This window comes from Choloepus didactylus, chromosome 1, assembly GCF_015220235.1.
Source record: "Choloepus didactylus isolate mChoDid1 chromosome 1, mChoDid1.pri, whole genome shotgun sequence".
In the NCBI taxonomy this organism is placed as follows: domain Eukaryota; kingdom Metazoa; phylum Chordata; class Mammalia; order Pilosa; family Megalonychidae; genus Choloepus; species Choloepus didactylus.
Genome location: NC_051307.1, coordinates 14,133,950 through 14,161,813, shown reverse-complemented (window position 1 = coordinate 14,161,813; position 27,864 = coordinate 14,133,950). Strand labels below are relative to the sequence as shown.

Below are 27,864 nucleotides of genomic sequence, written 5' to 3'. Positions count from 1 at the left end.
GTCCAGTGCAGCCCTGGGGGACTGAGCACCCCTGGAAGAGAAGACTAGGACCCTGATGCCCCCCATTACATCCAGGCCAACGCTGGAGAAGCCTGCAGTGTAAACTGGAGCTCCGAGGGCCCCGTGAACATGTATCCTGCTGACCCAGGGCCAAAGCCAAAGCCAGAGGGTTTGGGCTAACTGTCCCTGAGATGTTGGTATATTCTTTTCCATAAGGACAAAAACCATCACCTGAGCTTCCATATTGCTGGATGAGCGCTCATCCTTGGTCCATCCACATTTTCTCTCCAAACTCTTGATTGTGGCTTCAGGACCTCCATAATCTCTCCCCTACCTACTTCCCATCATATCCTAGGAGCGCTACATTAATTTTGCACCCGGGGCCAATGCTGACTCACACTGTCCCCCCCATCCCTGACAATGACCACCATATTGAAGCCCAGCGCCAGAGGGACCTCCCCTCTCCCTTCTCCCCCCAGAAGGAAAAGAACCTGCTTTTCTGAGTTCTTGCATTCTCCACCATTGGCACAGCTCGTTTGACCCATTATTCAGAACCTGATATTTTTAGTTTTCAGGTTGAGTCTCCCCCAAGGTTGTGAGTTTCCTTGAGGACAAGGACAGTCTCTTGCTTATTCTGTGTCTCTTGGACTTCATGGGAACTTAATAAATATTTATTGACCAATTTATTGTATATTTTGGCCCTTTTATAACAGGAACAAGGCCTGTTTATTTGCTTTGCTCAGTGGCCAGCTTGCTGTGGGGATTAGTTTGGTTTTCAGAATTGTGCTCCTCCTTGGGAAAGGAAGTAGAATGGTTGGGAGTCTGGAGAGGGGTGACATTCACTGTTTGCCCTAAATGCTTCTGAAGCCTTTGAGATGTTTACAATAAGCATGAATTCATGTATAATGCATTACTTTTGTAATAAAGCAATTTATTTAAATTATGCTGTTCATATGATTGACAGTTGAGGGGGACAAGATGACTTCCTTTGGGTAAGATTTTCCCATACTTGTCTCCAGCGCCCCACTCTTAGATCCTTCCAAAGGAGCAGTGCGGCTCTCTCCGTCTTGTAAATGTGTCTTCCTATACACAATTATAAGAAATGGTACATAGATTAGGAATTTTACATGGGCTGTAATAAGGGATCATTTTTAACTGCCTGGAGTCACTTGCAATATTGTTTCAGCTGTAAGTGGGTTTTCGTTCAATATAAGAAGCCCTTCATCACACCGAGATGTCCATGGAAAATTATTCGCAGGACTTTATCCTCTCATTGTTCACAGGGAAAGGGAGCCAGCAAACCATGTTTATCCTGGTACCCAAAGGAGAGGAAGACCAAGTTCCCTCCACCCTGAAAGAAAACTCTATTTGAAATGTCTTTTCCATGCAACCTGCTCAACATAATGGAGTTTTTAAACTCCCTTGTTTTTCTAAATATTAAATATTAAAAGGAAGGATATGTTTGAGTTCAAAGTGCCTATTTCAAGTCCATAATGGTTCTGTTGGTTTCGTGTTCACTAGTAAAATAGCAAGAATTTTTAAAACAGCATCCGCACGGGTCAGTTTAGTGGCCAAGAAGATGATTTCAAGTCAACATCATGGGTGCATATTGTGGAGAGGAATGTCCCCATGGTAATATTTGCTTTTCATTGTGTGCTGGACCCTGGAGAGGCCATTGGGGCCACCCCCTGTCTCCAGGCAGGCTGGGTGCTGGCCCTGTTGGAATGGAATCATTGGGTCTAGCAGCCCAGACTCACCCAGCACCTGCCTCTGGATGGCTCAGCTCCCTCAGCTGATGTGGGGCAACCAGGTGTGTTGACCCACCCATGGGGGGAGGGGGCACGCAGCCCCCTCACGCACCCCTCCATGAGGATCAGACTTCCGGGTTGCCTGAGCTGGCCCTGGGCAGCTGGGGTTCTTGGACCAATGCCCAAATCCACCGTGGACCTTCTGCTCTGGTTCTGTGTTTCTTCAAAGCTGCACTGGGTACAACTTGAAGACTTAGAGAAGAACTTCTGACATCCACTTCCTGTCATCCATCATTCCTCACTGGTCCTTGCTTCCAAAATCTTCAGGCATCCTGAGTGTCTCTTCAAGTCACTTGAACCATCCTTGCCACCTAGTGGATACTTCGTCTGGTTGTCAGTTTCTTGTCATGTTAGTGTTTCTTAAGGGGCATGTTATCGGTTTGGGATGGGCAGTTCTCTGTCCTTTATATTGCAGGTCATTTAGCAGTCGGGGCCCAGCCCTCCAAATTCCAGCTGTCATCGCCAATCATTAGGGCAACCAAGAATCTACTGGAGGGGCAGTACTGCCCTCAGCCTGGAGGGGGCGGTACTGCTGTCTGAGGACCACTGATCCCAGGCTTCTCAGCTGTAAGCTCTGGAGGCAGGCTCTTCAGTCCCAGCACAGTGACTGCCAGACTTCTGGGACGATATCAGTAAATATTTGTCGAATGAATGAATGGGATCCATGAACAGGCTTAAGAGAGGGTCTGTGAGCCCTATAGACTATGTGCAAATGTGTGTTCTACACATGCATTTTCTGGAGCAAGAGTCCATGGCATTCATGAAATGCTCCAAGGGATGTCACTGCAAACATCATTGTGTGGTGTTCTTGAGGTGATTTTAGACCTAGAGCTCTGTCCCGATATTCTAACATCCCTACAGAAAGGAGCGTCCTGGAGACTCTGCTTCCGTGAAAGGGCACACAAGTCCCTACAACGCAAGGGCTGCATCCGGTCCTTTAGCAAGAAATGTCCTTAGCCCTGGGCCCTTTGAATCTCTAACAGGAGAGTTTGGTAAAAATAAAAAAATAAATAATAAATTAAAAAATTAAAATGAGGGGTGGGACGGGAGCAGGTTACGTTTTCCTCCCAAACTCAAGACTGTTTCCTGGGTGGCTTCCTCAATTAAAGCCAAAGAAATGGGTGACATCACACAGCGTCCCCTCATCTGAGCCCACACAGCCAGAGCTTGTGACTTGCTTCCTTCCTGATAATTCATTGTTGATGCAGCTGTTTATTAATAAAAGACAATCAGGGCCCCGAAGCAGGAAGAACAGCTGGGCCAAGTTCCAGAGGCTTCTGCTGAGCTGCACGAAGGCTCAACATCACCTCATGGCCCCATGGCCCTACGGCTTGACCACGGTCGGCGTGAACCCTTGGATGGGTGGGTGTGGACGGGGTGAAGATAATGATGCTTCCTCCACATCCCTGCTGCCCTTCCTGCAGCCTGCCTGTGGCTGGAGTCCTGTTCCAACAAACGACAAGAGCAGCTTTGGTGTCCGGAAAGCACAGTTAGGCAGGGGAGGGGGCTAGAAGCACCCCAGCCCCAGAGTTAACCTCTAGAGCAGAGAGGCCTTGGCCTAGAAGTCTGTGATCTCATTTGCCCCAGAGGGATCGTTCTAGTTACAGAAGCTTCCAGCATCTACACTAGATCAGTCATGACCCCTGATAACTCCCTTGGGAAACTTGGAAACTCGGAGGGACCCTGGTAGTTTCCAGCAGGCTTCTCAAACTTTGTGTGCCTCAAAATCACGTGGCAAACCTGTTAAATCACAGATTCCTGGGCCCAGCTCCAGATAGTCTACTTTGCAGGGAGCTGGTGATTTGCATTTCTGATAAACTCCCGGGTGAGGCTGCTGGTCTGGGGACCACCTTTTGGAGCCCCTGGTCCGCAGCAGGGGTTTTCACACTGTGCTCAGTGGAGCCCCCTTGCAGAAGAAGAAGGGATGAGAAAAGCAAGTTGATGGCGCTCAGTAAACCTCCCCACCTACACCCAGGGCTCCTTCCACTTTACCTATTTCACAAATCTGGCTTCTGCGATTAAACAAGAAGTGGGGAGACAGCTGGCCCGGAAGATGTGGCTGGCTCCTGAGAACTGAGCCTCTCCCCCCACTTTCATTCCATGTGCCTGTGTCATGGGACAGCCTCTGCCAGCGAACCCAGCAGAAAATCTGAAGCAAATATAACCCTGAAAAGTATGCTCACGAGCAGAGTCAAGGGCAAGTGTCACCTCCTGCGTGTGCACCATCACAGATCTGCAGCCAGAGAGGCCTCTTGCTGAGGTTCCCGGGCCCTGTGGCCCTGGTGATGGTGATCTTGTGCTAGGCAACTTGCAGCTGGAGGATTTGGGAGGGGCAGGGCCACTGGCCTCATCCAAGAGAGTTTGCTCAAGCCAGTCTGGATGCTCCGTGCTTCTGCCTGGTTCCAGGCCCATCGGGAGCTTCAGCACAGCTGCATTCATTTTACAAAAACCAACCTCAAGGTGCCCTTCTGCCTTCTTGCAGCTTGGACTTCACAGCAGTGCTCTAGGGTAGAACACAGTCTCTGAAGCCAAACTCTCTGGGTTCAACTCTCAGCTTCAACATTACCCAGCTGAGAGATCTTGGGTGAGTCACATTCCCTGAGCTTCAGTTTCCTCATCTGTAAAATGGAGATGACTGTCATACTTACATGAATGTTGGATGCAGTTGTCCTTGCAAAGCTCTTAGCCTGGTGTCTAGCATGGTGTGGGAAATGTCAGTCAATTGTTATTGTTTTCTCTCTTAACGTTATTTTAGTGCTCTTTACAAAACAGGAGTGTGCTGCCCACTAGAGTGAGGCCACAGGGGCCCCAGGGATCTTCAACATGAAGCTCTTTGGGCTTCCCTGGACTCGGACTAAATTGTCCCAAATGGTTGTGTTTTCCAGGGTGTTCAGACTTACATCTCCTGGATATGTTGACCCCGACTGAAAGGAAGCGACAGGGATACATCCACGAACTCATCGTCACGGAGGAGAACTATGTCAATGACCTGCAGCTGGTCACTGAGGTACGGGCAGGTGTCAGGGGCAGATGGGGGCCCTTGCAGGGGTAGGGGGAGGAAGGAGGGGGCCTCTGGAAGGGAGCCCCGAGCCCTGATTCCCAGCCTGAGCGACTTTCTGGTGCATGGGGAGCATCTGGTCTGTAAAGGACATAGGAGATTCTTCCCCAAGAGAAGATGGGTAAATTGTCATCCTTGGCCAGCTCTGGGTCATACCCTTAGAGGGGCAGGGATCATTCACACCATGGGGTCCCTGAGGAGTCATGTGGACAAAGACAAGTGGGTCTGGGAATTGGGGGGTGGGTCTGGACTCAAGTTGATGCCCCAGAGCAAGTCATGTCATCTTCCAGGCCCTTGGTGTTGGCATCCAAAAAGGACAGCCATCTGGCTGATAGCCCGAGTGATTCCTAGTGCTACGGGGTGTCCCTGAGAAAAATCTGCCGCTGAGAATGAAGGTGTTTCCTCCCAGGTCCCCCAGGAACCCCCCACCTGGCTGATGCCTCACCTTGTCTACCCTCCCAGGAAGCCATTGAAGGGCCTTGGTCACCCTGCTCCGAAGGACGGGGAGATGCAGAGTTGGGCACCCTTGCTTTTCAGGAAGCCTTTTGTCCATACGCATGGGAAGTTCCATATTGGGAAGCAGGGTTGTGCCAAGTTGGATCTCAGGGTCACCCTACAATACTGCAATACTTGGACCCCCTCCCCCTAAATAGCCATGAAACCATTTCTTAAGATATTGTTAGCAACCAGGAAAGACATGGACTGGGCTGTCCCCTGTTGGATGAATACAGGATGGGTTGCTGGCCCATGAGGCCACCAGTAATGCCTGGGAAGTGCTGATGCAAATTAGAAAAAGGTGCCCCTTTCTCTTATGACTTGACTGTCATAAACTAGGTGGTCTAGGTTGTCTAGGCTGGGCCACCCCCTTCGATATGGCCCCTTTGGGCAGAGCACAAAAGGTACAGCTGTATGGGGTGGCCCCGGTATATGCCCAGTTCAACATCGACTTAATAGCTCCTAGGGATCAACCTTTTGGCAAGACCAAGATGTACATCAAAGATCACTGTCCCCATCCTTAACCCTCAGAAGGGCCTCCAATGGTAGACAGTGACCTCCTTGTAGGCAGAGACCCACCCACAGGGGATTCTACCGAGATCGATGATTCACTGAGCTGCCCAGCCACTGGGGGAGTGGGGGGAGGGGAGGGGAGGGGGGCCCACCCCCTGGCAATGGGGCCGCATGTGTTAGCTCCGGCCTGGGTTCAGCCCAGGAGGCCGAGGGTGCAGCTATGGTGTCAGCCGCCCAGGGGGCTCCGAGGGAGGTGCTGCTCCGGGCTTCTCCCCTCGAGGAACCACCCATCCTCGCTGTGCGCATCTTTAAGCTTCCCCTTTCCTGCTGCGCCCATTTCCTCACAGTGGGCAAGGAGGACCTCGTCCCCTGCTGCGTGACCGTGCAGGCCTCCCTTGTAAACCAGAAGAGGGGCTTCGGCGCAGAGGGGTCCCCACCGAGCTGCAGCCCCCCGGGCCCTTTCTGTCGCTCTGAATGCCCCGTCGGCGCGCGTGCGTGCGCGCGCGTTGTAAGCTAACCATTTGCTTTCTCAACTGCTTCGTTTTCTGCATCTGTAGATCTTTCAGAAACCCCTGATGGAGTCTGAGCTGCTGACAGAAAAAGAGGTTGCTATGATTTTTGTTAACTGGAAGGAGCTGATTATGTGTAATATCAAACTACTGAAGTAAGCCTCTCCTAACTCCCGGCCACGCGCTGCCTGCGCCGCGCTGCCGCACTAGCGCTTGCTGTGTCCGCCTGTCCCCTCCGCGCACCGCGTGCTGCCTGTGCTTCTCTCGGCCTCTTTTGATCATTGCCACCCACAAGTGCCATCATCCTTTTATGCCCTGATGCTTTGTGGAACACACCCTGAATGTCTCATTAGATGGCCAGGCCTCCCCGTTCCTGCTTCACTGTGCTTCTAGAATCTCCAGAGCTCCCGAGGGCTGGCAGGTTCCATCAGGGGGCACCGGTCAGGCCCCCCACACCTCCCTGAGTCCCGTGTTCCCAGGGGCGAGCCCAGGTCCCCTGCAGACAGGCCTGTCTCCTCTGCATGGAAACGGTGGAACTTGTCACTGCCCAAGGTTGCCAGCTGAGGTCACCCCAGGGTAACGCCCGCAGTGCCCTCTGGAAGGAGGAGCCACACTCTCCCTGGACTCGAGAGCACAGCAGGGCCTCCCCAGAACTGATCTTTACTTTCATGTGACAGGAAGTGGCCAGCGCCTTTTCCTAGATGTGGCCCCTTAGAATGACAGCTTTAAGTGATTTCAAGTTTCCACTCTCTGGGGTGTGTGTTTGGAAGTGGGTGAAGAGATGGGAGAGAGGCGGTGCACAAGGGTGGGCATGAAGGAAAAATAGCTTTTCCAAGCTCTCTAGGCTCTAGAATACAAAGTGTTAAAAGAGGAGCATGGGCTGGGGCTTTTAGGGAAAAACTGGATGCTGGAGAAGTGTCCCAAGTGTGGGGTCCCAGCTGTGGGACTTTGGGCAGGTCACTTACCTTCCCTGGACCTCAGTGTCCTCAGCTGTAAAATGGGGGTGAGAATGGTATCTGCCTTGGAGGGTGGTTTTGAGGGAGGCTTTAGATGAGTGTCTGGTGGGCAGTTAGTGCTGGGAGAGGTTTTCCTTGGAGAGAGGCTGCCCTGTCACCTGGGGGATGGGGTGAATTAGCCCCTGAACTGCAAGTATGAAACCTAAAGCGTTGGAGACACTTTACTATTATTATTATTATTATTATTATTATTATTATTATTATTATTATTACTTTTTAATTTTTTTAGCAGGTTAGGATGCCTTTATTCAAGACTATTGCCAAAGGGGAGAGAGGTCAGAAACTAAGTTTGAAGTACACTCCTGAGACTTTCTTTTAAAATAGGAACACAAATTGGCTGTTGGAAATAGACCTACAAGTTGAAACCCCTTTCCTTGGACGGCTGTCAGTGGTGGGGGGAGTGGGGAGCTGTGTCTGCTGTTCACAGGGCCCGTCCTCCACCCCCACCCCTTTGGAGGTTCTCCCACTTTAGTTCTCCCTCCTTCTCCATCAGTGAAGAAGTCCCTTTCTTGAGCACTGCCAGGGCCAACCCTGCCCTCTCCTTCCTCGTGCTTGCTTTGACTTGCTCCATGGCCCCAGGGTGGGAATCCAGAGCTAGTTTACAGCTGGGGAAACAAAGCTCAGAGAGGTCGAGTGACTTGCTGGAAGTTGCACGGTGAGTGAACGGGAGCCCTGGCTGCCCTGTGGATGATGCCCAGGGTTCCCTGGGGTTTCCACCCAGTCCTGCCCCAGATGGAAAGAACATGGTACCAGGAGTTATACGTCCCAAGTTTGTGTCCAGGCTCCAGCACCTTGAGCAGGTTACGCAGGTGCAGTAACAGTCTCTGCCCTGCCTACCTCACAGCGTTGTTTTAAGGAGCTAGGAGAACAGGGGTACAATTTGCACACTGTCAATCAACTAGTTCTGGGTAAAATCCTCATAATTAACAGGAGCCTTCTAAAAAACCCAATTTCTTTATCTTCTGCTCAACATTATAGTATGAAAATTTCAAACATACTGAAAAGTTGAAAGAATTGCATAGTGAACACCCATATGCCTGTGGTAGATTCTGGAATGAACATTTTGCTATATTTGCTTTGTTGCATGGACATAATTTCTTAATGCTCAGGACTAATCCAATGATGGAAGATCTGGGGTCTCCTGGCAGGCTGCAAGAATTTAAGGCAGCACTCCCCAGAAGGCCACCAAGTGAGCTGCCAGAGATCCGAGGGCCCGGCAGCCCTCTGTATTTAGAGTGACCACAGGGTTTATCAAACAAACTGCGACACAGAGACTAACCACTCACGATTCTTCTGATTGAGCCTTAGAGTGACTGGCCGACTCTCTGCTGGTGAGCTGAGAGCTGAGACTTCTGCTTTTAATAAGCAGGCTAGGGCAGAAAGTTCTAGAACCTCTTTCTATCAAGAGCCCAGGTGCAGACCCTGCAGGCAGCAGGCAGAAGAGAGAGTAGAAGGGATGAAGAAGTGAGATGGGGCTGGGCAAACCCATGTGTTGGGTATTTATTATTATTATCGTTAATAATATAATATATTACAATTATATCATTTATAATAATATAATAAGAACACATTTTTACTTTGATTAGAAAACAAAAGCTAAAAAAGTGTACTATGGGTGACAAAGGAAGGGGAGAAAGAAGGAAAAAAGGTATTTTCCACTGGAGTGGGAAGAATGAGAAGAGAAGAGAGAGAACTGGAGAGAAGGGAAGGCAGGGAGAGAAGGCATGGAGGGGATGTGATATGGGACAAAGAGAAGCAGAGAAAGAAATTGGGGCAAGAGCTGGCAAGAGGTCAAAGCGCTGCTTCCGATGGAGGGCAGGGAGGGTGCCCAGAGCAGCTGCAGGGGGAGGTGGGTCTGGGGGTGCCACGCCTCACTGTATCCCACGGTCCTACAAGCCATGGGCCCTAGAGCACGACTGCATGGGTTGAAGGCCTGCCCCTGGTGACTTTGGGCAAGACACTCTATTTCTGTGTGCCTCGGTTTCCTGACCAGTTCATAGGGATAAGAAATGTATGCAAAAAAGTGTGGGACACATAGGAAGCATTTATCCCTGTTGGCTCCTATTGTCACTGTCCACTTTGTCTGCAGACTAAGCGTTACAAGCTGTCATTCATTCAACAAAAACTGAGCGCTCTTTGAAATGTGTATTAGCTGATAAATTACTGTCCACAGTTCAACGCTTCCAATTTTCCAGCTTCTGTATGAGATTGCAAATCAGCTCACCAGAGGGCACGTGACCCCTGGGCCTGGGGCACCCCCTGTTCAAAGCCTTTCAAACCCAGTCCTCATAAGTCTTGCCCATGCAATAGAATGTTCCAAAAGGAGACCCCAAGGGCAACATGACAGAGCAGGAGGCTGGTGCCCTTGTGGGGTCTGATTGAAGCCTGCCTCTTGGTTAAGTCCACAAGTGTGGCCTCCAGAACCCAAGAAATGTTTTGACTTCCTCAAGCAAGGATATCTGCGTGTGATCTTTCTTCATTTCCTTTTTCCTTGTTTTTCCCATCATTTAAAAAGAAACATAAAAAGGTGGAAAGACTTTTATCCCTTCGCCGAAAGATTGTTTTGCAACTTGTAGAGAAATTGACGGAATGATGGAGTTCTTTCCTGTTCCCATCCACGTTTGTAACGTGGTTATATTTGACTGTGACCAGGGGGCCATTTGCCCTGAGGTCCCTTGTACCCCCAAAGTTGGTGGCGACATCAGCCTTGAGAAAATGCCTGTGTGTTGGGGAATATTCCACACCAGCCCCCCAACAGGCAGTGGCCAGTACACGGTCCACCCATCCTTATTTAATAGTTCACAGGAGACTTTCCTGAGGGTACCCAGCTGCCACCCTTCCCGACACCCCGGGTAGCCAGTGCTCCACAGGGGCGGCCCCTCGGAGGGCCATTGCTGACCATTCAGACCACCTGACATATTGCCCCAGAAGTCCCTCTCCTTGGCTTCCCAGTCCAAGGAATTTTTCTTTAGGTAAAAATGTGGGAGAAAGAAAATCAAGTGATCCGAAGTTTTTAAAGCTTGATGCTAACGTCACAGATTTTCCTTGGAATTACATAGCTGGGCCAATGTCTCCAGGGCTTCTCCAGCACAGCCATTCATGCAACCAAAGGACCTCACAGGGCCATCCACCCAGCCTTACGTTAAAATCAGATACAATACCTATCCATGTCTCTGTCTGTCCTTCTGTCCGTCCGTCCGTCCATCTGTCCATCCATCCATCTCGCAGATATTCCTTGTGTGCTTTCCGTCATCACTAGGGCAGGCGGAACGCACGCATAGCCTCATCTGTCGTGGGCCCGCCCTCGTAGTAGCTTAGTGCACGGTCATCCTTTCCGGGTGCTGGTGTTAGGAGCTCGAGTAGTGGGGCCTGGCAGGGTGGGGTGCCTGGTCCTGGCTATCGTGGCCCTCGAGCACTCGGCCTGCAGCTGGACGCCCGGGCAAACTCCTCCCAGTCTCACCAACACCTCTTCTAGGCCACCAGGGTGTAGCTGGTTTGGGTTCATTGGCACCTTATCATAGTAATAGGCTTCACTTTTCAGAACTCCCAAGCTTCCTCCCAGTCCCGTCACCCTCAAGTCAGCCACAGCCACAAAGTAGTCGCACTGATTGCTCAAATGATCATTTACACGTGGCTTTGGTGAACATAATAGGATTGTGTTTTGGTGGCGATTGATTGACCATCTCTAGTTGAAAATGAGCCTCCAAGGCCCCTGGAAATAGCCATTGCCAGTGGGCTGTAGTGGCCCCAGAAACAGGCTGGGACTTTCACCCCAGATAATCTGTAAAGTAAAACATGGACACAGAGATCTTGTCTGAGTTAATTTAAAAAGGATCCCATATTTCTCTAGAGGGAAAAAAAAAATTGGTTTTATGTTGACTTTTTAAAATTTTCATTTAAAAACAACTTCAGACTTACAGAACAATTGCAAAAATAATTCATAACCTAGACAGAGAATTCTAACACATCCCCAGATACTCAGAGCCACCAACTTTTAATATTTTGCTACATTTGCTGTATCATTCTATCTACCTATCTATCCCCTATCTATCTTCTAACCCTTTGAGTAGATTGTCTACTTCATGCTCTTGAACACTTAACCCTTCTGTGTCAATTTCCTAAGAACAAAGATATTCACTTGTTTAACCACCTAAAGAGTAGTGATCAAATTCACGAAATTTAACCTTGATATAAAGCTGACAGTCTACATTCCAATTTTTTCATATGTCCCAGTAAAAGATCGTTTAAAAGTAGATTTTATTCCTAAGAGCCAGCAACCAATGCCAAAAATAAAAGGGCCCAGGGATACTTCTCTGTAGCAGTAGACTCGTTTCTTTCCTCGTCCCTTGTCTTCTGTCCCTTTAGTGGCCCCGGGTTTGTACCCCTGAAACACTGTTTCTGTACAACCTAGAGCCATGCCCCAGTGCTGTCTGTGGCACAAAAGGCAGGTGGCGGCTCACTCCTTGTGTTTCCGGTGCAGAGCACTGAGAGTCCGCAAGAAGATGTCCGGGGAGAAGATGCCCGTGAAGATGATTGGCGACATCCTGACGGCCCAGCTGCCCCACATGCAGCCCTACATTCGCTTCTGCAGCTGCCAGCTCAACGGGGCGGCCCTCATCCAGCAGAAGACGGATGAGGCCCCGGACTTCAAGGAGTTTGTCAAAGTAAGGAGGCCAGGCTGAGCCGAGACCTGCCCCAGAGTGGTGATCTTTGGGCTGCTGGGGGTGTGAGGGGCTGATCTGGAAGCCCACAGGCATCTCTGTGGGGGAAGACCAAGGGGGGCTGAGATCTTGGTCAGACCCCAGGGGCCTGGCTCTGGCTGGCAGGGGTGGCTGTGACCCATGGGATGGGCTTGGCAAGCAGGGGCCAGCCCTGCTCCTGGAGGCTTTGAAGCATCCTCAAGGATCTGTTTCCAGGTGCTTGGGGTTTGATTGGATGTGTGTTTACATCTTCCATCCCAATTGGCAGGCCCTGGTGGGTCTTGGGTTTCCTATTTTGTTTGATCTCAGCACCCTCAGTTCTTTTCCTGTCTCTGCACTTCACCTGCAGGGGGAAAGACCAGCTAGTCCCAATAGACCCCTTGTTCCTTACCCACTTGGTTCTGCTTCATGGGCTCAAGCTCTGGGTGGGCCGTGAGGGGGAGTGTGGGATGCTAGGACCTCTACCTTGGGAGATAATGGGAGTGTGTGGGGCCATGTGCTCACCAGGGGACATTTGGGGAAGGGGGCCCAGTGTTGTTGGAAGCCCCAGGTCAGGGGCCTGCAGCCTGGGTCTCGCCTCTGGCTCCCTGCTGGCACTCCCGGCTGTGCCAACAGCCCCACCCGCCCAGAGGGGGAAAAAATGGGAAGAGAATAAAATACAGTAACTCCACTAAACAGGTACATTTTTATGAATAAACAGCAAAATAATAAGAAGCATAACAGGCTTATCTTTGTAGCTCATGCATTTAGGGGTCAGGCCAGGCCACTCTCACCTCCCCAGTAATCATGTTTATTGCCTCATCACTGGGAGGTAAAAGTATGGCCCCTTCGTAGTCATGGCATCATGAATGTGTGCTTTCAATTTTTTTTTCTCCCCAGCATTTCTCAGCAGTAAATGAGAAATGCAATGAAGGGGCATCCAAAGGTCACTGCTAAGAAATAGGCCGGGGGTGGGATGGAGACTGCAGAGCAGAGGCTGGGCTGCCGGGCTCCTCAGCTGCTGGAGCTACAGGCAAAAGCCGGGTCTTCCCCTGGGATGGGCAGGATGAGTTCATCATTGATGCATTTGAACCTCAGGGAGATGCTGACATCAGCCCGGGCAGGGGGCTTGCTGCCCTCACCTCTGCTCTCCAATTCTTCTCTCCTGCTTCACCCCACTGGGAGTTTGGCATAACTTTGGCAGCTGTGAGATGTTCCTGAGATGCCGAGCAAGGCTGGAGCAAGTCCAAGGCCTGACCGTTCTCAGGGCTTGGGGCCCAGGACCTGGCAGCTGCCCATCTCAAGACATTTACCCTGACCAGAGCTTCTGGGAGCTAAGGTGCCTGATAATCGCTGTGGTTCGTAGACCAAGCTCAACTTTCTGCCCTGCCCGGGGCTCCCAGAGGCGTAGGCAGGCTCCAAACAGTGAGACTCAACCTTTCCAAATCTCCAGGACTTGGGGGAAATTTTCGTTCTGACCACGTAGTCTTGTGATTCTTCTTATTCCTGGGAATGTCACAAAATGTTGCACATATCCAGAAGAAGTAATTTTTGTAAAGCCAGGATCTCATCTCTGTAAGTAAGGCACGTGTCCTGTGGAAGGCGTGTCCCGTGGAAGGCGTGCTGAGTCAGGAGAGCAGGGGGCAGCCCTGGTGAAGGAGCCCCATCCTTACGTATCCTGTTCTCCATCTGGATGAGATAAGCCCAGCATCCTGAGTTGTTGTCCAAATAAATGAGACAATGGGTGTGCAGTTCCAAAGGATGTTTATTTTGATATCACTGACTTTGGATTTTGCAGATTTCCTAATTTTTTTTTTTTTTTAACTCTTATTTCAGAGGCTGGCAATGGACCCTCGATGTAAAGGGATGCCCCTCTCTAGTTTTATACTGAAGCCGATGCAACGGGTAACCAGATACCCACTGATCATTAAAAATGTAAGTTCCTGCTTTGCCTTTCCAAGCAGCGGAATGCCTTCTCGGATTGCAGGGGACCAGGTCTTGGAGGAGCTCCCCAACCATCCCGCCTGGCAGCTGTTGTGAGAAAATCATAGGCCAGCAGGATGCTGGAGAGATCTACTTGCTAACTCAGCCAGGAGAGCACGTTTATTGTGCCAAGAGCTGAAAACGCAGAGCTTTCTGCCTTCTGCAGTGGGGCCGGCTGACCTCTACCTTATAAGTCAGAAAATGAGGCCTCAGTTCTGGATTCTTTTCCTAACCCATGCGTGGTACCTCTCTGCCTTGATTTTCCTAGCCAGCTAGAAAGAAATATGATTCCTACCCCCATCTTCAGATACTCTATGTTGATATTAGATGATCATTTTTTTCCTATAACTTAAAGAAAGCCAACACCAAAAGAAAAGAAGAAAATTAAGATTTTAGTGTCCCTGTCTATAAAATGAGGGAACAGACTTTGACATCTCTGAGCCTTTGAGTATCTAAGCACAGCTCTTAGAGAGATGTTTTAGATGCCTGCCTGGTTCCTCTTAGCGGAGAAGGGGATTTACAAATTGAGATCAGGGCACTAGTTGTGCTCATGGATATGGGGGTGTTACTCTCTTTTGGGCCTCTCAGAGGCAGAATTCATGCATTCACAACACACACACACACACACACACACACACACGTTTATTTCTATATCAGTCTGTCTAGGCATGTCAAAACTTATATGAGTTCACACCAATACCTCCTGCTCCAATCCATATTTGTACTTCTTTCTCTGTCAGTGAGAAACCTGGCTCTCATTAGCCTCAATTTGTTTCCCCTCTTGCTTGGTCCCCCTGTGTGTAACACATCCTCTGACCATATGAGCATCTCCTCCGTCTGGCCCTGGCTCTGGGCCCACAAAATACACTGCAGGCACATTGACTGAGTCAAAGAATCTGTTTTGAAAGAAGCTTCCAACATACTGTTTCCTCTTTTCCAACCCAACAGTTACTATTTAACTAGAGCAGTACTTGCCTTTACTTCCCCCAATGTTTAATTGCAAATTAATGTTGGAAACCACCTTTTAAAATAAGTGTCCTAAGATCTAGCCAAGGGAGAAAAACAAAAACAAGGAAATAGCTGAAAGGCATAAATATTAAAAAAGAAAAACCAAATGACTGTAATTGTTATCCTCTAGAATATGGGAGAGAATGAACTGAAAACTAATGGAATTCAGAAGAGAATTTTTAAAGGTAGCCACTTATAAGATTCGTATTGAAAACCAAAAAAGTACTAAGATTAAATATTTTTATAATATTGAAGTGGAGAAACTTTTAGCATGACAGAACCGTAAAGGATCTACAGTTGTAGATTTGGCAACATAAAAAAAATCTTATTCTGGGAGCATATTAGATGTTCATAAGGGGAGGGGTTAAATAAATTGTGGTAGATTTGTACTTTCAAAATATTTTAAAAGATAGAGGGAGACTTTTGTGTATTAGCATGGAAAGATATCCAGAAAATGCCATTAAATGAGAAAAAAAAACATTATAGAACAATCCTCCAGTATGGTCCATTTTGCCAAAACGGGGGAAAAAACCTCTATGTGGCTATTAAAAGTATGTAGAGCATCTAAAGGGTTCTTAAGGGGGTACCCTTCAGTCTGTTGGCAGTGGTAACCTCTGCAGTAGTTTAGTAAATGGGAACTTTTACATTTCCTCCGTATACTTCTGTATTGTTTGAATCTTTTGTATCATGAATGTATTAACATAATATTTGAATAACAAACTCTTTATTAAATAAAAATTGTTTATAAACTATAATGAACAAAATTAAAAGACAAATGACTGATAAAACCTGGGTAAACATATTTTAACATACATAAATAGGTATGGAATATACATAGGTATCTATGTATATAAAGAGTTCTTACAACTCAAAAAGAAAGGCAAATACCCCAATGGAAAAATAGGTAAAATACACAACTAGACATTTCTGAGTGATGGTGTAGAGTATCAGTATAGAACACAGAATCCGGAGGCAGGCTGCTTGGGTTTGAATCTTGCCACTATCACTGTGTGTCGTTGGGCAAGTTATTTAACCTCTCTGTGCCTCAGTTTCCTTGTCTGTGAAACAGAGACACTAATAGTTCCTCCTGCATAGTGTTGTGAGAACTTAATGAATTAATATATGTAAAGGACCTGGCTCCTACTAGGCACTATATAAATGTTAGCTTTATTATTTAGCACACTTATGTACTAAATAAATGTAATGAAAAGTTCAAATTCACTAGTAAGAAAGGAAATGCATAATAAAACAAGAACATATCTTATTTTTGGCCTGTTGGATTGGCATATGTTGAAAGGATCGTAGGTCCCCAGTGTTAGTAAGGATGTTGGTGGAAGGGAATCCAGCCTTTTAGAGGGCAATGTGTAGATCAAACTGCACATCTTCTTTGACTTGGCAGTTCCACCTCTATGAATTTATTCTAAGGAAATAATCGGAGAAGTGACTTATATAGGAGAATGCATAGCAATATTTATGACATTGAAAAATTGGAAACAATGTGACATTTTCTCAAAAGGAAACTGTTTAAATGCATATGATTCACCCTGACAATGACATATTATAGAACCCTTAAAAATAACGGTATGATCCATATCTACTGGCATGAAATGAATATGTTATAACTATTAAGTCAAATAAAAGCAGTGTCAAATAGTTTGTATATGATCCAATTTCTATCCTTAAAAAATTTTGTGGGTGTGTATCTAGGCAGAGGTTCATTCCAGATGGGGAGATTATTGGTGATTTTAGGTTCATTTTATTGCTTTCTGAATTTTCCAAATTTTGTACATTGCTCACATATTACTTTTTACAATTAGAAAAACCAATAAACTTATTTTCATTTTAAAACAAAACAAATTTGCGGGTGCCAGCTGTGTGGACTCCCAGTTGAGCTGCAGTCTTCAGACTCAGCTGCACGTTAGGGTCACCTGGAGAGCTTTAGAAAATTCAGATGTCTGAGTTCCACCCCAAAAGATTCTGATGTGGCCTGAGATGAGGCTGCATCAGGAGTTTTCAGAGCTCCCCATGAGTTCTAACATGCCAGGATTGGTCCAGAGATTGGGGTTTTTGCTTGGAATTGATTGGTGCACACCCAGGACACCGAATATGTGTTTTTCTCAACTTGGGCACCGACTTAGGACTTTAAATCCAAGTGTTACCTTTGAGATGGGATATTATTCAGGCTAAGGTTCACTTGACTTATTTGTAGCTGGATAAGATGTGGGTAAGGATGCCCTCAACAGTCTCCTGGTACATTTCAAATGTGGCTTAGGATCCTTCTCCATTCTCACCCTAGAGCAGAAGGTGTTGAATTTTTTAGGGACCTTAAAGTCCTTTGCAAATCTGATAATTGCTATCATTTATTGAGCACTTTCTAAGAGCCCGGTGTGTTTCCAAGCTCTTTATTTGTCCTTCAAACAGCCTGCTGTTAATATCCCCATTTTTCATAGGAGAAAACTGAGTCTCAGTGTTTATGTGACCCACTCAAACCATGGCTAGTCAGTGGCAGAACAGAGATTGAACCCAGGAGGTCTGGCTCCAGATCCAGCGATCTTAACTAGTCTATCCAGAAAAACACACATTTCTTCCAACATACTATTTGCATAAAGTTCCAGAGGTTTCCAGGTGCCTGTAGCCACGCATGGACCCAGGAGAGAGCCGTTGTCTTGGAGGGGAGTCTGCGTGGGGTGCCTACTACTCTTGCTGTAGCTCTGCTCTCCTCAATACTCTAGACACCAGGCTAAGCATAAATTATGGGCCATCACCTCCCGCCACCACTGAGGGTCCCCAGTCAAGCTCTTCAACTCTAATCATGGGTTAATGAGACCCTGTTCAGGTCAAGCATGGGAATTCCACCCTACATTCCCCCAGGTGAGTAAGAAGGTTGGGGAAGAACTCTGAACTCAGGCCTGGGGCCAGTTTCCTCATCTGCAAAATGGGGTAAAGATTTTCAGAGATAAACCCTAAGGTTCCTTCCAGCTCTACAGCTACATGTAGCAGCCATGATCCTGTGAGTTTTTCATGTGAGCTTTAGGGCCATAAGCAGTGTTCACCCTGGGATTTGGGCATTTTGCTGGGCACATCATGCAGTTTGCCCTGGGGACATTCAGGGGTGGTGCGCCTGGGCTGAAGCTGAGGCCACATGGGCCGGACCATCTGTTGCCTCTCTGGTGGGAGCCCCCCACTCCACCTGGGTCCATGAAGAGGAGAGGTCCACTGCAAGGCCAACCCCTGGAACCAACCAGGAGCAGCCGTCATGCTCAATGCTGGTTGCTGTGGTGGGGTTTGGTTGCCACAGTGGGGGTCTGGAGCTGCGGTTGCTCAAACAGGCTGTGCAGGAAAGGGCTGTGCCCTACCCTGCTGGGCCTGGGTCCAGGGTCCAGGGTCTCTAGGCCCACCCACCCTGTCTAAAATGCAGGCAAAACAAAAAAGTCATTGTCTTCTGTTCCCCTATGTAGATACTGGAAAACACTCCTGAAAACCATCCTGATCACAGTCATTTGAAACATGCCTTAGAGAAAGCAGAAGAGTTGTGTTCCCAGGTGAACGAAGGGGTACGTGAGAAGGAGAACTCTGACCGGCTGGAGTGGATCCAAGCCCACGTGCAGTGTGAAGGCCTGTCTGAGGTAGCCACCTTAGGGGTGGGATCTGGGCCTCTGCTGGCAGTCAGCCCGAACGAGGACAGGGAAGATCATAAACCATCCTCTCCAGCCTACAGTTTACCGATTCACTCTCTAGCTGCATCTAATCTGCAGTTTAAGCCATCCATTGAGTTTTAAATTTCATTATTCTATTTTCCATTTCAGGTAGTTCTATTTATTTCCCCAAATCTGTTTTTTTTTGTCTCTTGTTCCTTGCCCAAATGTTCATGCTTCTCATTTATTTCTTAAAACAATTTAATTATATTTCTGTATATTCCAAATCTGATCATTTCAATATCGAAAGCTTTTATGGGTCTGCTTCTGCTGTCCATTGTTTCTGCTAGCTCTCACTAAACATGCCTTGTTTTTCTGTATGTATTGTAATTTTTTACTGTGAGCTCAATATTCCTTGGAACTTAATCTGTGGGGATCTTTGAGGTTTGAAGTTGCATTCCTCCTGAGAGGATTACTACCAGGATTACGCTAAATTAAAGTCAGAGAGATTTTGGATCATACTGGTTGCATGAATTGAGGTTGTAAATGTGCATAATAGCTGGCTTGGAGTTATAAATTCTCAGAGTTGTTTTTTTCTAGACTTACACTGATGTCAGAAATAGACACATCTTTTTTGGTTTGTCCTTTCTGTATTTGGGTTTACTTGTCGTTCATCCTTTGGAACTCAGTGTTTTGTGGACATCTCCAATTGGACCCCTCTCTTGGGTGGGCCCTGGTTACATCCGCTGTCTACCATACCCCACAAAGCCAAGCAGTAGGTCACTAAATTCAAAGGACTCTTAGGGCTAAAGTTGGCTTTGGTGCTTTATTTATCTCCCAGGGTTCTCGTTTTCATTTCATTTTGGGCCTCTGCAAATTTCTTACCTTTCTTTTTTCCAAGCCTGCTTGCATTTAAAAAATGGATTTTTATATTTTACTCAGGTTTTTTCCCCCATTGGGTGAGTTATTTATGGTATCTAGCTGACCATACTGCCAGAAACAGATGTCACTCCTTTGGTCCTTAAGTCTCTTCTTCACTTACCTTTCCCCGAGTGTCATTCACTCTCTCTGCCTGTTTTCTCTCTTTCTTTACCTCTGTATGCACGCACACTCTCACACACATGTATACACATACATGCATGCACACGCATGGCACTCACTAGGATTTTCCCAGAATGCTCAGGGAGGATAAATGAACCACCCTCACACAGTCTTCTACGGCTTCTTCTCTTCTGATAAGACTCAAAGGCAGTGGCTACCTGAGGAAGCTGGTCCCCGGATGCTCCCTGCCCTACCACCTTCCATCCTTCAGCATAGGTGTGGGATAAGCAAAGTTGTGGACGCAGCATTGTGGAAACCAAGCTGACGGATGTGCACTCCCATTTTGGAATTTTGTGTTGATATCTGATCCAGGGATGTTCATTGGTCAGTAAACTCACTCACCCATTCATTCATTCATTCATTCAATAAACAATGTATTGAGCACCTGCCCATGTGCCATTGGTAGTACTGAATACTGATGATATGAAAATAAGATGTACCCCTGATCTCAAGGAGTTTACAGTCCTGGAGGGAGCAGGTGGGTTCAACCAATATTCGCAACAAAGGTTTGGGTGACAAGTGCTGTGGGTGCATGTGACAGGGAGGGAGAAACAGTTGCGTGAGGGATTCAGGCAAGCGCCACAGAAGGTGGCACTTGAGGGGCAGTTGAAGGCTGCAGCCCCTGCTCTGGTAGTGAATCCAGGGGTGGGGTGGCAGAGGTTGAGCAGAAGCATCAGGAAGGAATGTAGGAGGATTGAGAGGAGATGTGGCTGCAAGGCAGTGCTTGGCCAGGTCAAGTGGTGTGGCCCTTTAGAGGAGCTTACGTTGATCCCGAAGACACATGGACCTGACCCACTCCCACCTCCTGCCTCTGCCAGGCAGAGATGCTGATGGGGCGACATGCACTTTGGCAAGGGGACCTTCCTTGAGTCTGGCAGCTTCAGTCGGAGGGGACACAGTGAAGACTGGGTCTTCATTTTAGATATTACGAACAAAATAGAGTCCTTGTCACTTAAATTCTGTGGCTTATATTCCCTCTTCGAAACTAGACTGTTGCCCTTCTGTATTGCTTGGTTTTTCCAAGCTATCATCCATAAGTTTTGTTTTCCCCTCGGCAGTGTCTATAATCAAGGGAAGGGTATGCGATGTCCTCTGTTTCCGTGTGATCATGTCTGTATCACGTTTGGCTTGGCCCTGGACACCCACCAGGGGTTATGTTTCAAATAAATGCGCTCTTTGGCATCCTTGTCTTAAGATAGAGAAGTGTCAAGACTATGCCCAGTTCAAAGGTATTCAGTGTAAGCCTGGCAAATCGGGGGCCCTGAACTTTGAGTAGGAATGAATGGCATCCCATTTACTAGTGTTAGGGCCAGTGACTTTCACCTTCTCTGGATGTGTTGTCCCCAAGGGAGGTGAACTCTCTTGGCAAGCAAAATGGGCGAAATTAGTCTCTGGTTTAGAGTGCCAAAGGGGTGCAGAGTATTCTTTGAACTCTCCAGTTGGGTGTCACTCTCAGTCTTCTGGGCCCCTAGGAGCCCTCCTTCACCCAGCAGCAGCTGGGAGCAGCCGCACTTCCCTGTGGCCTGCTTGTCTCCAATCACAGAAGCTCAGATGATTCTTTCTCTCTTGTTGGAGGCAGACAAGTGGCTGTCAGCATCTTTTGGGGGCTGTGTTGTGAGCCCTGTCACCCCTCCACAAATACTGTCCTCAGATAGGTCTGTGGGGCTCAGGAGATCTGGAGAGAGCCTGGGCCTTGAAGCTAGGGCCTGAGCAGGGTCTTCTCTACCTCAGTTTCCCTCTGCCCCTTCAGGACCTGCTTGCGTGTCATGACAGAGCCCAGTGGGATGTTAAAGCCGCATTACCACCCTCAGAGCCTCCTCCAGGCTTGGTAAGAGGCAGGGAGAGAGCACCCCTTCCACATGTTCAAAACGAGTGAGCTGGGTGAGATTCCATGTGCACTCAGGCAGTTCTGTTCTGTTTGGCTTTGAGGCGTCTCTCAGCGCCCCTGAGTTTTGCTGTCACCCACAGGCTAAGGGCCTGGACTCTAGTTGCACTTTGGAAAGTAGCACTTGTCCGTGGAAGGACACAGAGAGAGTCGCTGCTGCTTTTGCAGAAGCAAGCAGGGCTGTTTGTGCTCGTGCAGGGCCTTCAGGCTGGACATGGCTCGCACCACCTCCAGCAGCCTGGCTTGCACACAGCAAGATGGAAGAGGGCCGGGCATTTTCCTTCCTGCTGCCCAGTTGCCCCATTACGTAAAAAGGGAGATGAGCCCCACTTACCCCGAGGCACTAGCAGAGCCCTCGTGGAAAGCACCAGGAACGATGGCCAGGGCTCATCTTGGCACCAGAAGTCCCTAGAAGAGTGCCTGGTTTTGGGCTCCTAATGGCAATGCCTGACGTCTTGAAACAGTGGTTTGTGCCTGAGAAATGGGCTGACTAGGACGCAGCCTTGGATTCTGATGGAGCCCAGGCTTTCAAATTGAAAAGACAGAAAAAGAAAAAAAAAAAAACAAAATGACCTCACTTCATCATCTCTTCTTTGGGTTTTGTTTTCCTTCCTCAGCAACTTGTGTTCAATTCCGTGACCAATTGCTTGGGGCCACGCAAGTTTCTGCACAGCGGGAAACTGTACAAAGCCAAGAGCAACAAGGAGCTGTATGGCTTCCTCTTCAATGACTTCCTCCTGCTGACCCAAATCATAAAACCCTTGGGGTCTTCTGGCACCGACAAAGTCTTCAGCCCTAAATCTAACCTGCAGTATAAAATGTACAAAACTGTAAGTTCGATTCCAGATTGCGATATCAGGGTTGATGTGTTTGGGGAGGAAAAGATTACCAAACGGTGTCAGAGTTTTAGCGGTGTTTGAGGCCTAGCTTAGAGGAAGGGGTAAAGGAAGTGAACCAGGCTATAGGGTAATTAAACCTGAGGACAGACCGTATCCCAGTGTGGTTCCAGAACTGTTGGAGAAGAACTGCACTCCATTCACTTGATGAAACATTTATTAGCTGCCAAATGGCTGCTGTTGGGCCTTTCAGGCAGGTCTAAGACACAGTCCTGCCCTACAGGAGCTCAAGGTCAAGTTCAAAGACAGGCAGACAAGGATAAGTAAGCTTCTTAGCAGAGGTACAAAGGCATCACCAGCTCCAGCACCCACAGTCCCTTTTGGGACAACCCCAACTCCCCCATCCAAGTTCTCAAGGTAGCATGAAACATCTGTGCCCTTTACCCTTTCTAGCAAAAGCCCACACCAGTCGTCCACGTGGGGAGACACTCCCTGTGCTGTTTATTCGGGTCTGATCGCTTCTATGTGCATGGCTGTGTTTATGTGTCTTTGTGTCATGGGGTATTGTTTTCCTAAATTTTTCTGTGTGGGGGTGTTTTTACGGAAGAATTTTCTCCGAAGCAGCAGTTAGCTTTATTTTGAGGAAAAGACTCTGTGTTTTTGTAGATTGCCATTAGAAGCTTCGTATGAAAATCTTTGGAGAGATTGTTTGAGTGTAAAGTTGATAGAGACTGTTTGCTCTTTAGGAGTTATCTTTAGCTGGAAAATTCTATCGGAAAGACAGAACAGTCAAAGCTTATTCTGAAGGATTTAAAAATGACTACAAAATGGAGTGGGTGCTTGCAGGGATAATCCATATTTACAATTTGTAATATATGCAAATTGATGTTTATACAAAGTCATTATTCTTGTATAGTTTATTGGAACACACGCATACATATACATACACCCTCGGTCTATTTTTTTTTGGAATATATGCACACACACACACACTAAATCTAATTTGCTGGAACAACCACATAGTTTACTGGATTGTGTGTACACACACACTCACACATGCTCAGTTTACTTTCCTGGAACACACAGACACTGGGTCTAGTTTTTATGATGCCTATTTTATTTTTCAGCCCATTTTCCTAAATGAGGTTCTAGTAAAATTACCCACTGACCCTTCTGGAGATGAACCCATCTTCCACATTTCCCACATCGACAGAGTCTACACCCTCCGTGCAGAAAGCATAAATGAAAGGTAAGACATGCCTACTCTCTGGCCGTGGCTCTCGGGGCCCCCCTTTCCTCACCTCCTGCTCTTCATTCTGCTGAAGGACACACGGGGGCCCTTTAGTTCATCAGCAGCTCCCAACCGTCCCCCAGTGGCAATTCCGTAACCTCTGGCTGCAGGTCCCACTACTTCTTTCTATAGCCTCTCAAATGTTTGATATATGGCATGAATTCATCAAAATAAAATGTATCGAACCAGTTCTGTGTGAGAATTTTTTTAAAGAGAGATCCTGAGCCTTCTTGGAGATTAACAGAGCATCTCAGAATACCACGGTTTCCCAGGTGGTAGCAACCAATAGGAAAGCGATTTGGGGATTAATACAAACCACCCAAAGCTAAACACCTGCTCACCTGGCTACAGGAACAGGCTATCTGGATTCCAGGGCTGCAGGTTTTTCACTGCCTTCATGTCTTCTGAACACTGTCCAAGGCCCAAACAAAATCAATATTTTCTGGAGGGTCAATTTGACACACAACCAACAGCATCCCGAGGAGCACTGGTGCCAAGCAAGGAAATTGGCTAAAGCAACTGTGCTTATGGTTCTCAGAAAAATGAAGGAGGAAGAATGAAGGAAATAAAGTGCTAAATCCCCCCCACCCCTGGATGTTTTTGCCCTTTCATGTAAAGTGGTTCCCTGTTTGGGGTGATTTCATATGTTTCCCTGGGGTGATTTCATATGCTTCTGGAATGTTGAGTTACCTCCATATGCGATGCTTTTCATCAAGGAGGGGAGGAGTCCGGGGCCAGTATCTCCTCCAGGCCAAAATTTCACGCAGATTTTTCCCCCGGGGGGTCACAAATGCAGGTCTTGAGCGCATTTATGAAAATGTCACTCATGCCTTTCTTATTAATAGTAGGAATAATTATGAGCATCATGTGACATGAAGTTGAACTTTCTTTCCCCGAGCCTTTTTATTAACCTCAAATGAACAAAGAAAACGGAGTCCTGGAAACTGAATTTGAACAGACTTGAAGCCTTTATCCTGAGTTCTGTTTGGCAACTTTCTGCCTTTTCCTTTCCAAGGACTGCCTGGGTGCAGAAAATCAAAGCTGCTTCTGAACTCTACATAGAGACCGAGAAGAAGAAGCGAGAGAAGGCCTACCTCGGTAATCTCTTACCCGGGCAGCATGTGCCATTGCTTCCTGCAGAGCTGGGGCAGGGGGACATCTGGGGCGACCCAGCATCCTTAGAGCTAGAAGATGTGCCAGGAGGTAGCTAAGAGGCCTGAGACGGGCGGGAAGTGGGGCCAGTGGGTGCAGGGTGCGGGATGGAGGGCAAATTGCAGCAGCGAGGAAGCATCAGTTCAAAGAAGGGGGGCTATTATCCTTGATTGGGGACAGAGAAATAAATGGAGGCAAAAGGCATCAACTGTTAAAACGAAGGGTGTGGTGTGGTTTTTCCTGCTGTCACAGTCCGTTCCCAGAGGGCGACAGGGATCGGCAGGTTGATGGTGAACGTCGTGGAAGGCATTGAGCTGAAGCCGTGTCGGTCGCACGGTAAGGCCTTGGGAAGCTCACTCCTGCACGTCTGCACACAGAAAGCTTTCTCTGCATTGCCCCCTTTTGATTTTGAACCAAATGTGCTCTTCCCATAATCCTAAATTTCCTTCCAGAATTTTTTTTTTTAGCATGCATTAAAAATCTGGAGTTTTTTTTCTTTTTTTAATCTTTTCTACCTTTTTGCTTTTCATGGGGGGCTGAGTAGCTGCCATTTCCCAGCAGGTCTGACACAACCTATAGGGCTAAAGTGAGGAGGCAGGAATGGCCACATTTAAAAGGCCACTGATGTAATTATTTGCCCTTGCCCTTAGCATGATGCTGGATGGTAGGTTTTGGCCTGGATTCTCCGTTTTCTGCCATGTATTAAGCATGCTGATGGAGGAGAATGAAAATGAGGGGTGTGGAGGGAAATCATTGCTGCTGGGGCTGTGGGCCCTGATGCCCGGACCCCCCAGGAGAGGCTGTGGGCAGGTGGGAGTCGAGCGGCTCTGTTTACTCCAGGAAAGAGCAACCCGTACTGTGAGGTGACCATGGGATCCCAGTGCCACATCACCAAGACCATCCAGGACACGCTGAACCCCAAGTGGAATTCCAACTGCCAGTTCTTCATCAGGGACCTGGAGCAGGAAGTCCTCTGTATCACCGTGTTTGAGAGGGACCAGTTTTCTCCCGATGGTGAGTAGGAAACAGCCCCTCGCAGCCCCCTCCTTTCTACGCTGTCACCCGGTTTTCCTGGGCAAACATTTTCTTAGCTGAGAACTTGGCCTCCAGAATTCCTTAAGCTTCCCTCTGTAGGGATGAGGTTGGTATGTGACAAGACGGAGCCTTCACCGAGGATGGAGGCACATCAGGGCATGTGAACAAAGCATGCTTAATCTGGAGTGGTACCAGCTCCCTCAGGCCAAGACCGTGTTCTTATACTTTCCAAAAGTAGGTGATTGCAAAGCAGGGTGGGGGGTACCCCAGAGCTGCAGCACAGTTGTCCTTGACAGAAAACCACGTGGTATTCACTAAATGAGTTGTGCCAACATTAAAAAAGAAGGGCAAGACCCCACTGAGGGAGGACATGGAAAACTCTCCAAACGCTAAGTAGAAGGGGAAAAAGCAAGTTGCAGAAAGGTACAAAAATTCATTCAATAGAATGGTGCATTTAACTGTGTAACTATATTGAACTCAAGTTAATGGTTTGCATGTTGAAGTGTTTAAGGGTGTCTGTAACTAACTTTGAAATGCATCAAAGTTGACGGATGGATAGATGTATAAATAGATATCCAATAATGAGAATAAAGCAAAATGTTAAGAATTGAAGAATTTAGGTAGTAGGAAATGAGTGTTCATGGTACAATTCCTTCAACTTTTTTGTATGCTTACACTTTTTCATAATATAAAAAAACATGGTGATAATGGATAAAACTGGCTAATGGAGCAAGAAAAGGTTAGCCCCCCGGCAGGTGTGGCGGAATCTCTTGGTGCCCTTTGAGGGACATTTCTGGCTAGTCAAAGAGATGAAAGAATGATGGATGCACCATTCCTTCAACCAGTTTTCAGTTTCTGCTTCAAGCCTAGGAAAGAATGGCTTCTGGCCAATGATTACAAGAAAGGTTCTTTCTCTCCCTCAGCCCAGTAAAAATCAGACAGTAAGTGTTCCAGCTTGCTAATACTGCTGTTATGCAAAATACCGGAAATGGACTGGCTTTTATAAAGGGGGTTTATTTGGTTGCAAATTTACCACTCTAAGGCCATAAATGTGTCCAAACAAAGGCATCAACAAGAGGATACCTTCACTGAAGAACGTCCGATGGCATCTGGAACACCGCTGTCATCTGGGAAGGCACGTGGCTGGCGTCTGCTGTTCCTTTGCTCCCAGGTTGTGTTTCAAAGTGGCATTCTCCCAAGTGTCTCTGGGCTTGCCTCTCTTAGCTTCTCTGGAGCAAACTCTGGGCTTCATCTCTTAGCTAAGCATCTTCAAACGTCCTTCTGTCTGCATCTCCAAGCATCTCTAAGCGTCAGCAAGCTTCTCTCCAGAAGTCTCTCTCAGCTCCTCTTATAGGACTCCAGTGATTAATTAAGACCCACCCTGAATGGGTGGGGTCCATATCTCCATGTAAATAATTCAATCGAAGGTCTCACCCACAGTTGATTGAGTCACGTCTCCATGGAAACGCTCAATCAAAAGATTAATGTCTGCCCTCACAAGAGTACATTGAAGAATGCACTTAATTTGGGGGAGACATAATAGACCCAAACCAGCACAGTATGTTTAAAGATTATGGTCTCAAGTATAATGAAGTTCTAGTAGAGAGGCTCGAATGGAAGCATCATCTGAGCTATGCTTAAATTGCTCCAGGCAGCGTTTGTGTTCTAGTACTTTAAAGTGCATTGTCTCACTGAGGTAGGTACCAGTGGTATTGCCCAAGGTCAGTCATGCAGCTGGTTAAATGTTTGAGTTTGGCCTTGAATCCAGAATACTCTGACTCTCAACCAGTGATAGGTTGTCAACTTCTTTTCTGATAAGCAAAGGTTTGGGTTTGGATTATTTTTTTAAGTAATGAAATA

The 27,864-nt window shown here is 47.5% G+C and overlaps 1 protein-coding gene across 7 annotated transcripts in view; it reads left to right on the top strand.

The window, feature by feature from the left end:
* The window catches only part of ITSN1 (intersectin 1), a 262,634-nt gene that overhangs the window by 222,774 nt on the left and 11,996 nt on the right, over positions 1-27,864 (top strand). For 5 of the 7 annotated variants that reach the window (XM_037832091.1, XM_037832111.1, XM_037832075.1 and 2 more), the window contains 10 exons: positions 4,694-4,815; positions 6,432-6,538; positions 11,880-12,063; positions 13,915-14,013; positions 18,528-18,695; positions 22,308-22,520; positions 23,654-23,775; positions 24,833-24,915; positions 25,222-25,305; positions 25,810-25,983. In XM_037832091.1, coding sequence (XP_037688019.1) covers positions 4,694-4,815; positions 6,432-6,538; positions 11,880-12,063; positions 13,915-14,013; positions 18,528-18,695; positions 22,308-22,520; positions 23,654-23,775; positions 24,833-24,915; positions 25,222-25,305; positions 25,810-25,983 — 1,356 coding nt within the window. Of the gene's footprint in view, positions 1-4,693; positions 4,816-6,431; positions 6,539-11,879; positions 12,064-13,914; positions 14,022-18,527; positions 18,696-22,307; positions 22,521-23,653; positions 23,776-24,832; positions 24,916-25,221; positions 25,306-25,809; positions 25,984-27,864 lie in introns of those variants that run through there. The other 2 variants (XM_037832102.1, XM_037832122.1) reach the window with 2 other exon arrangements.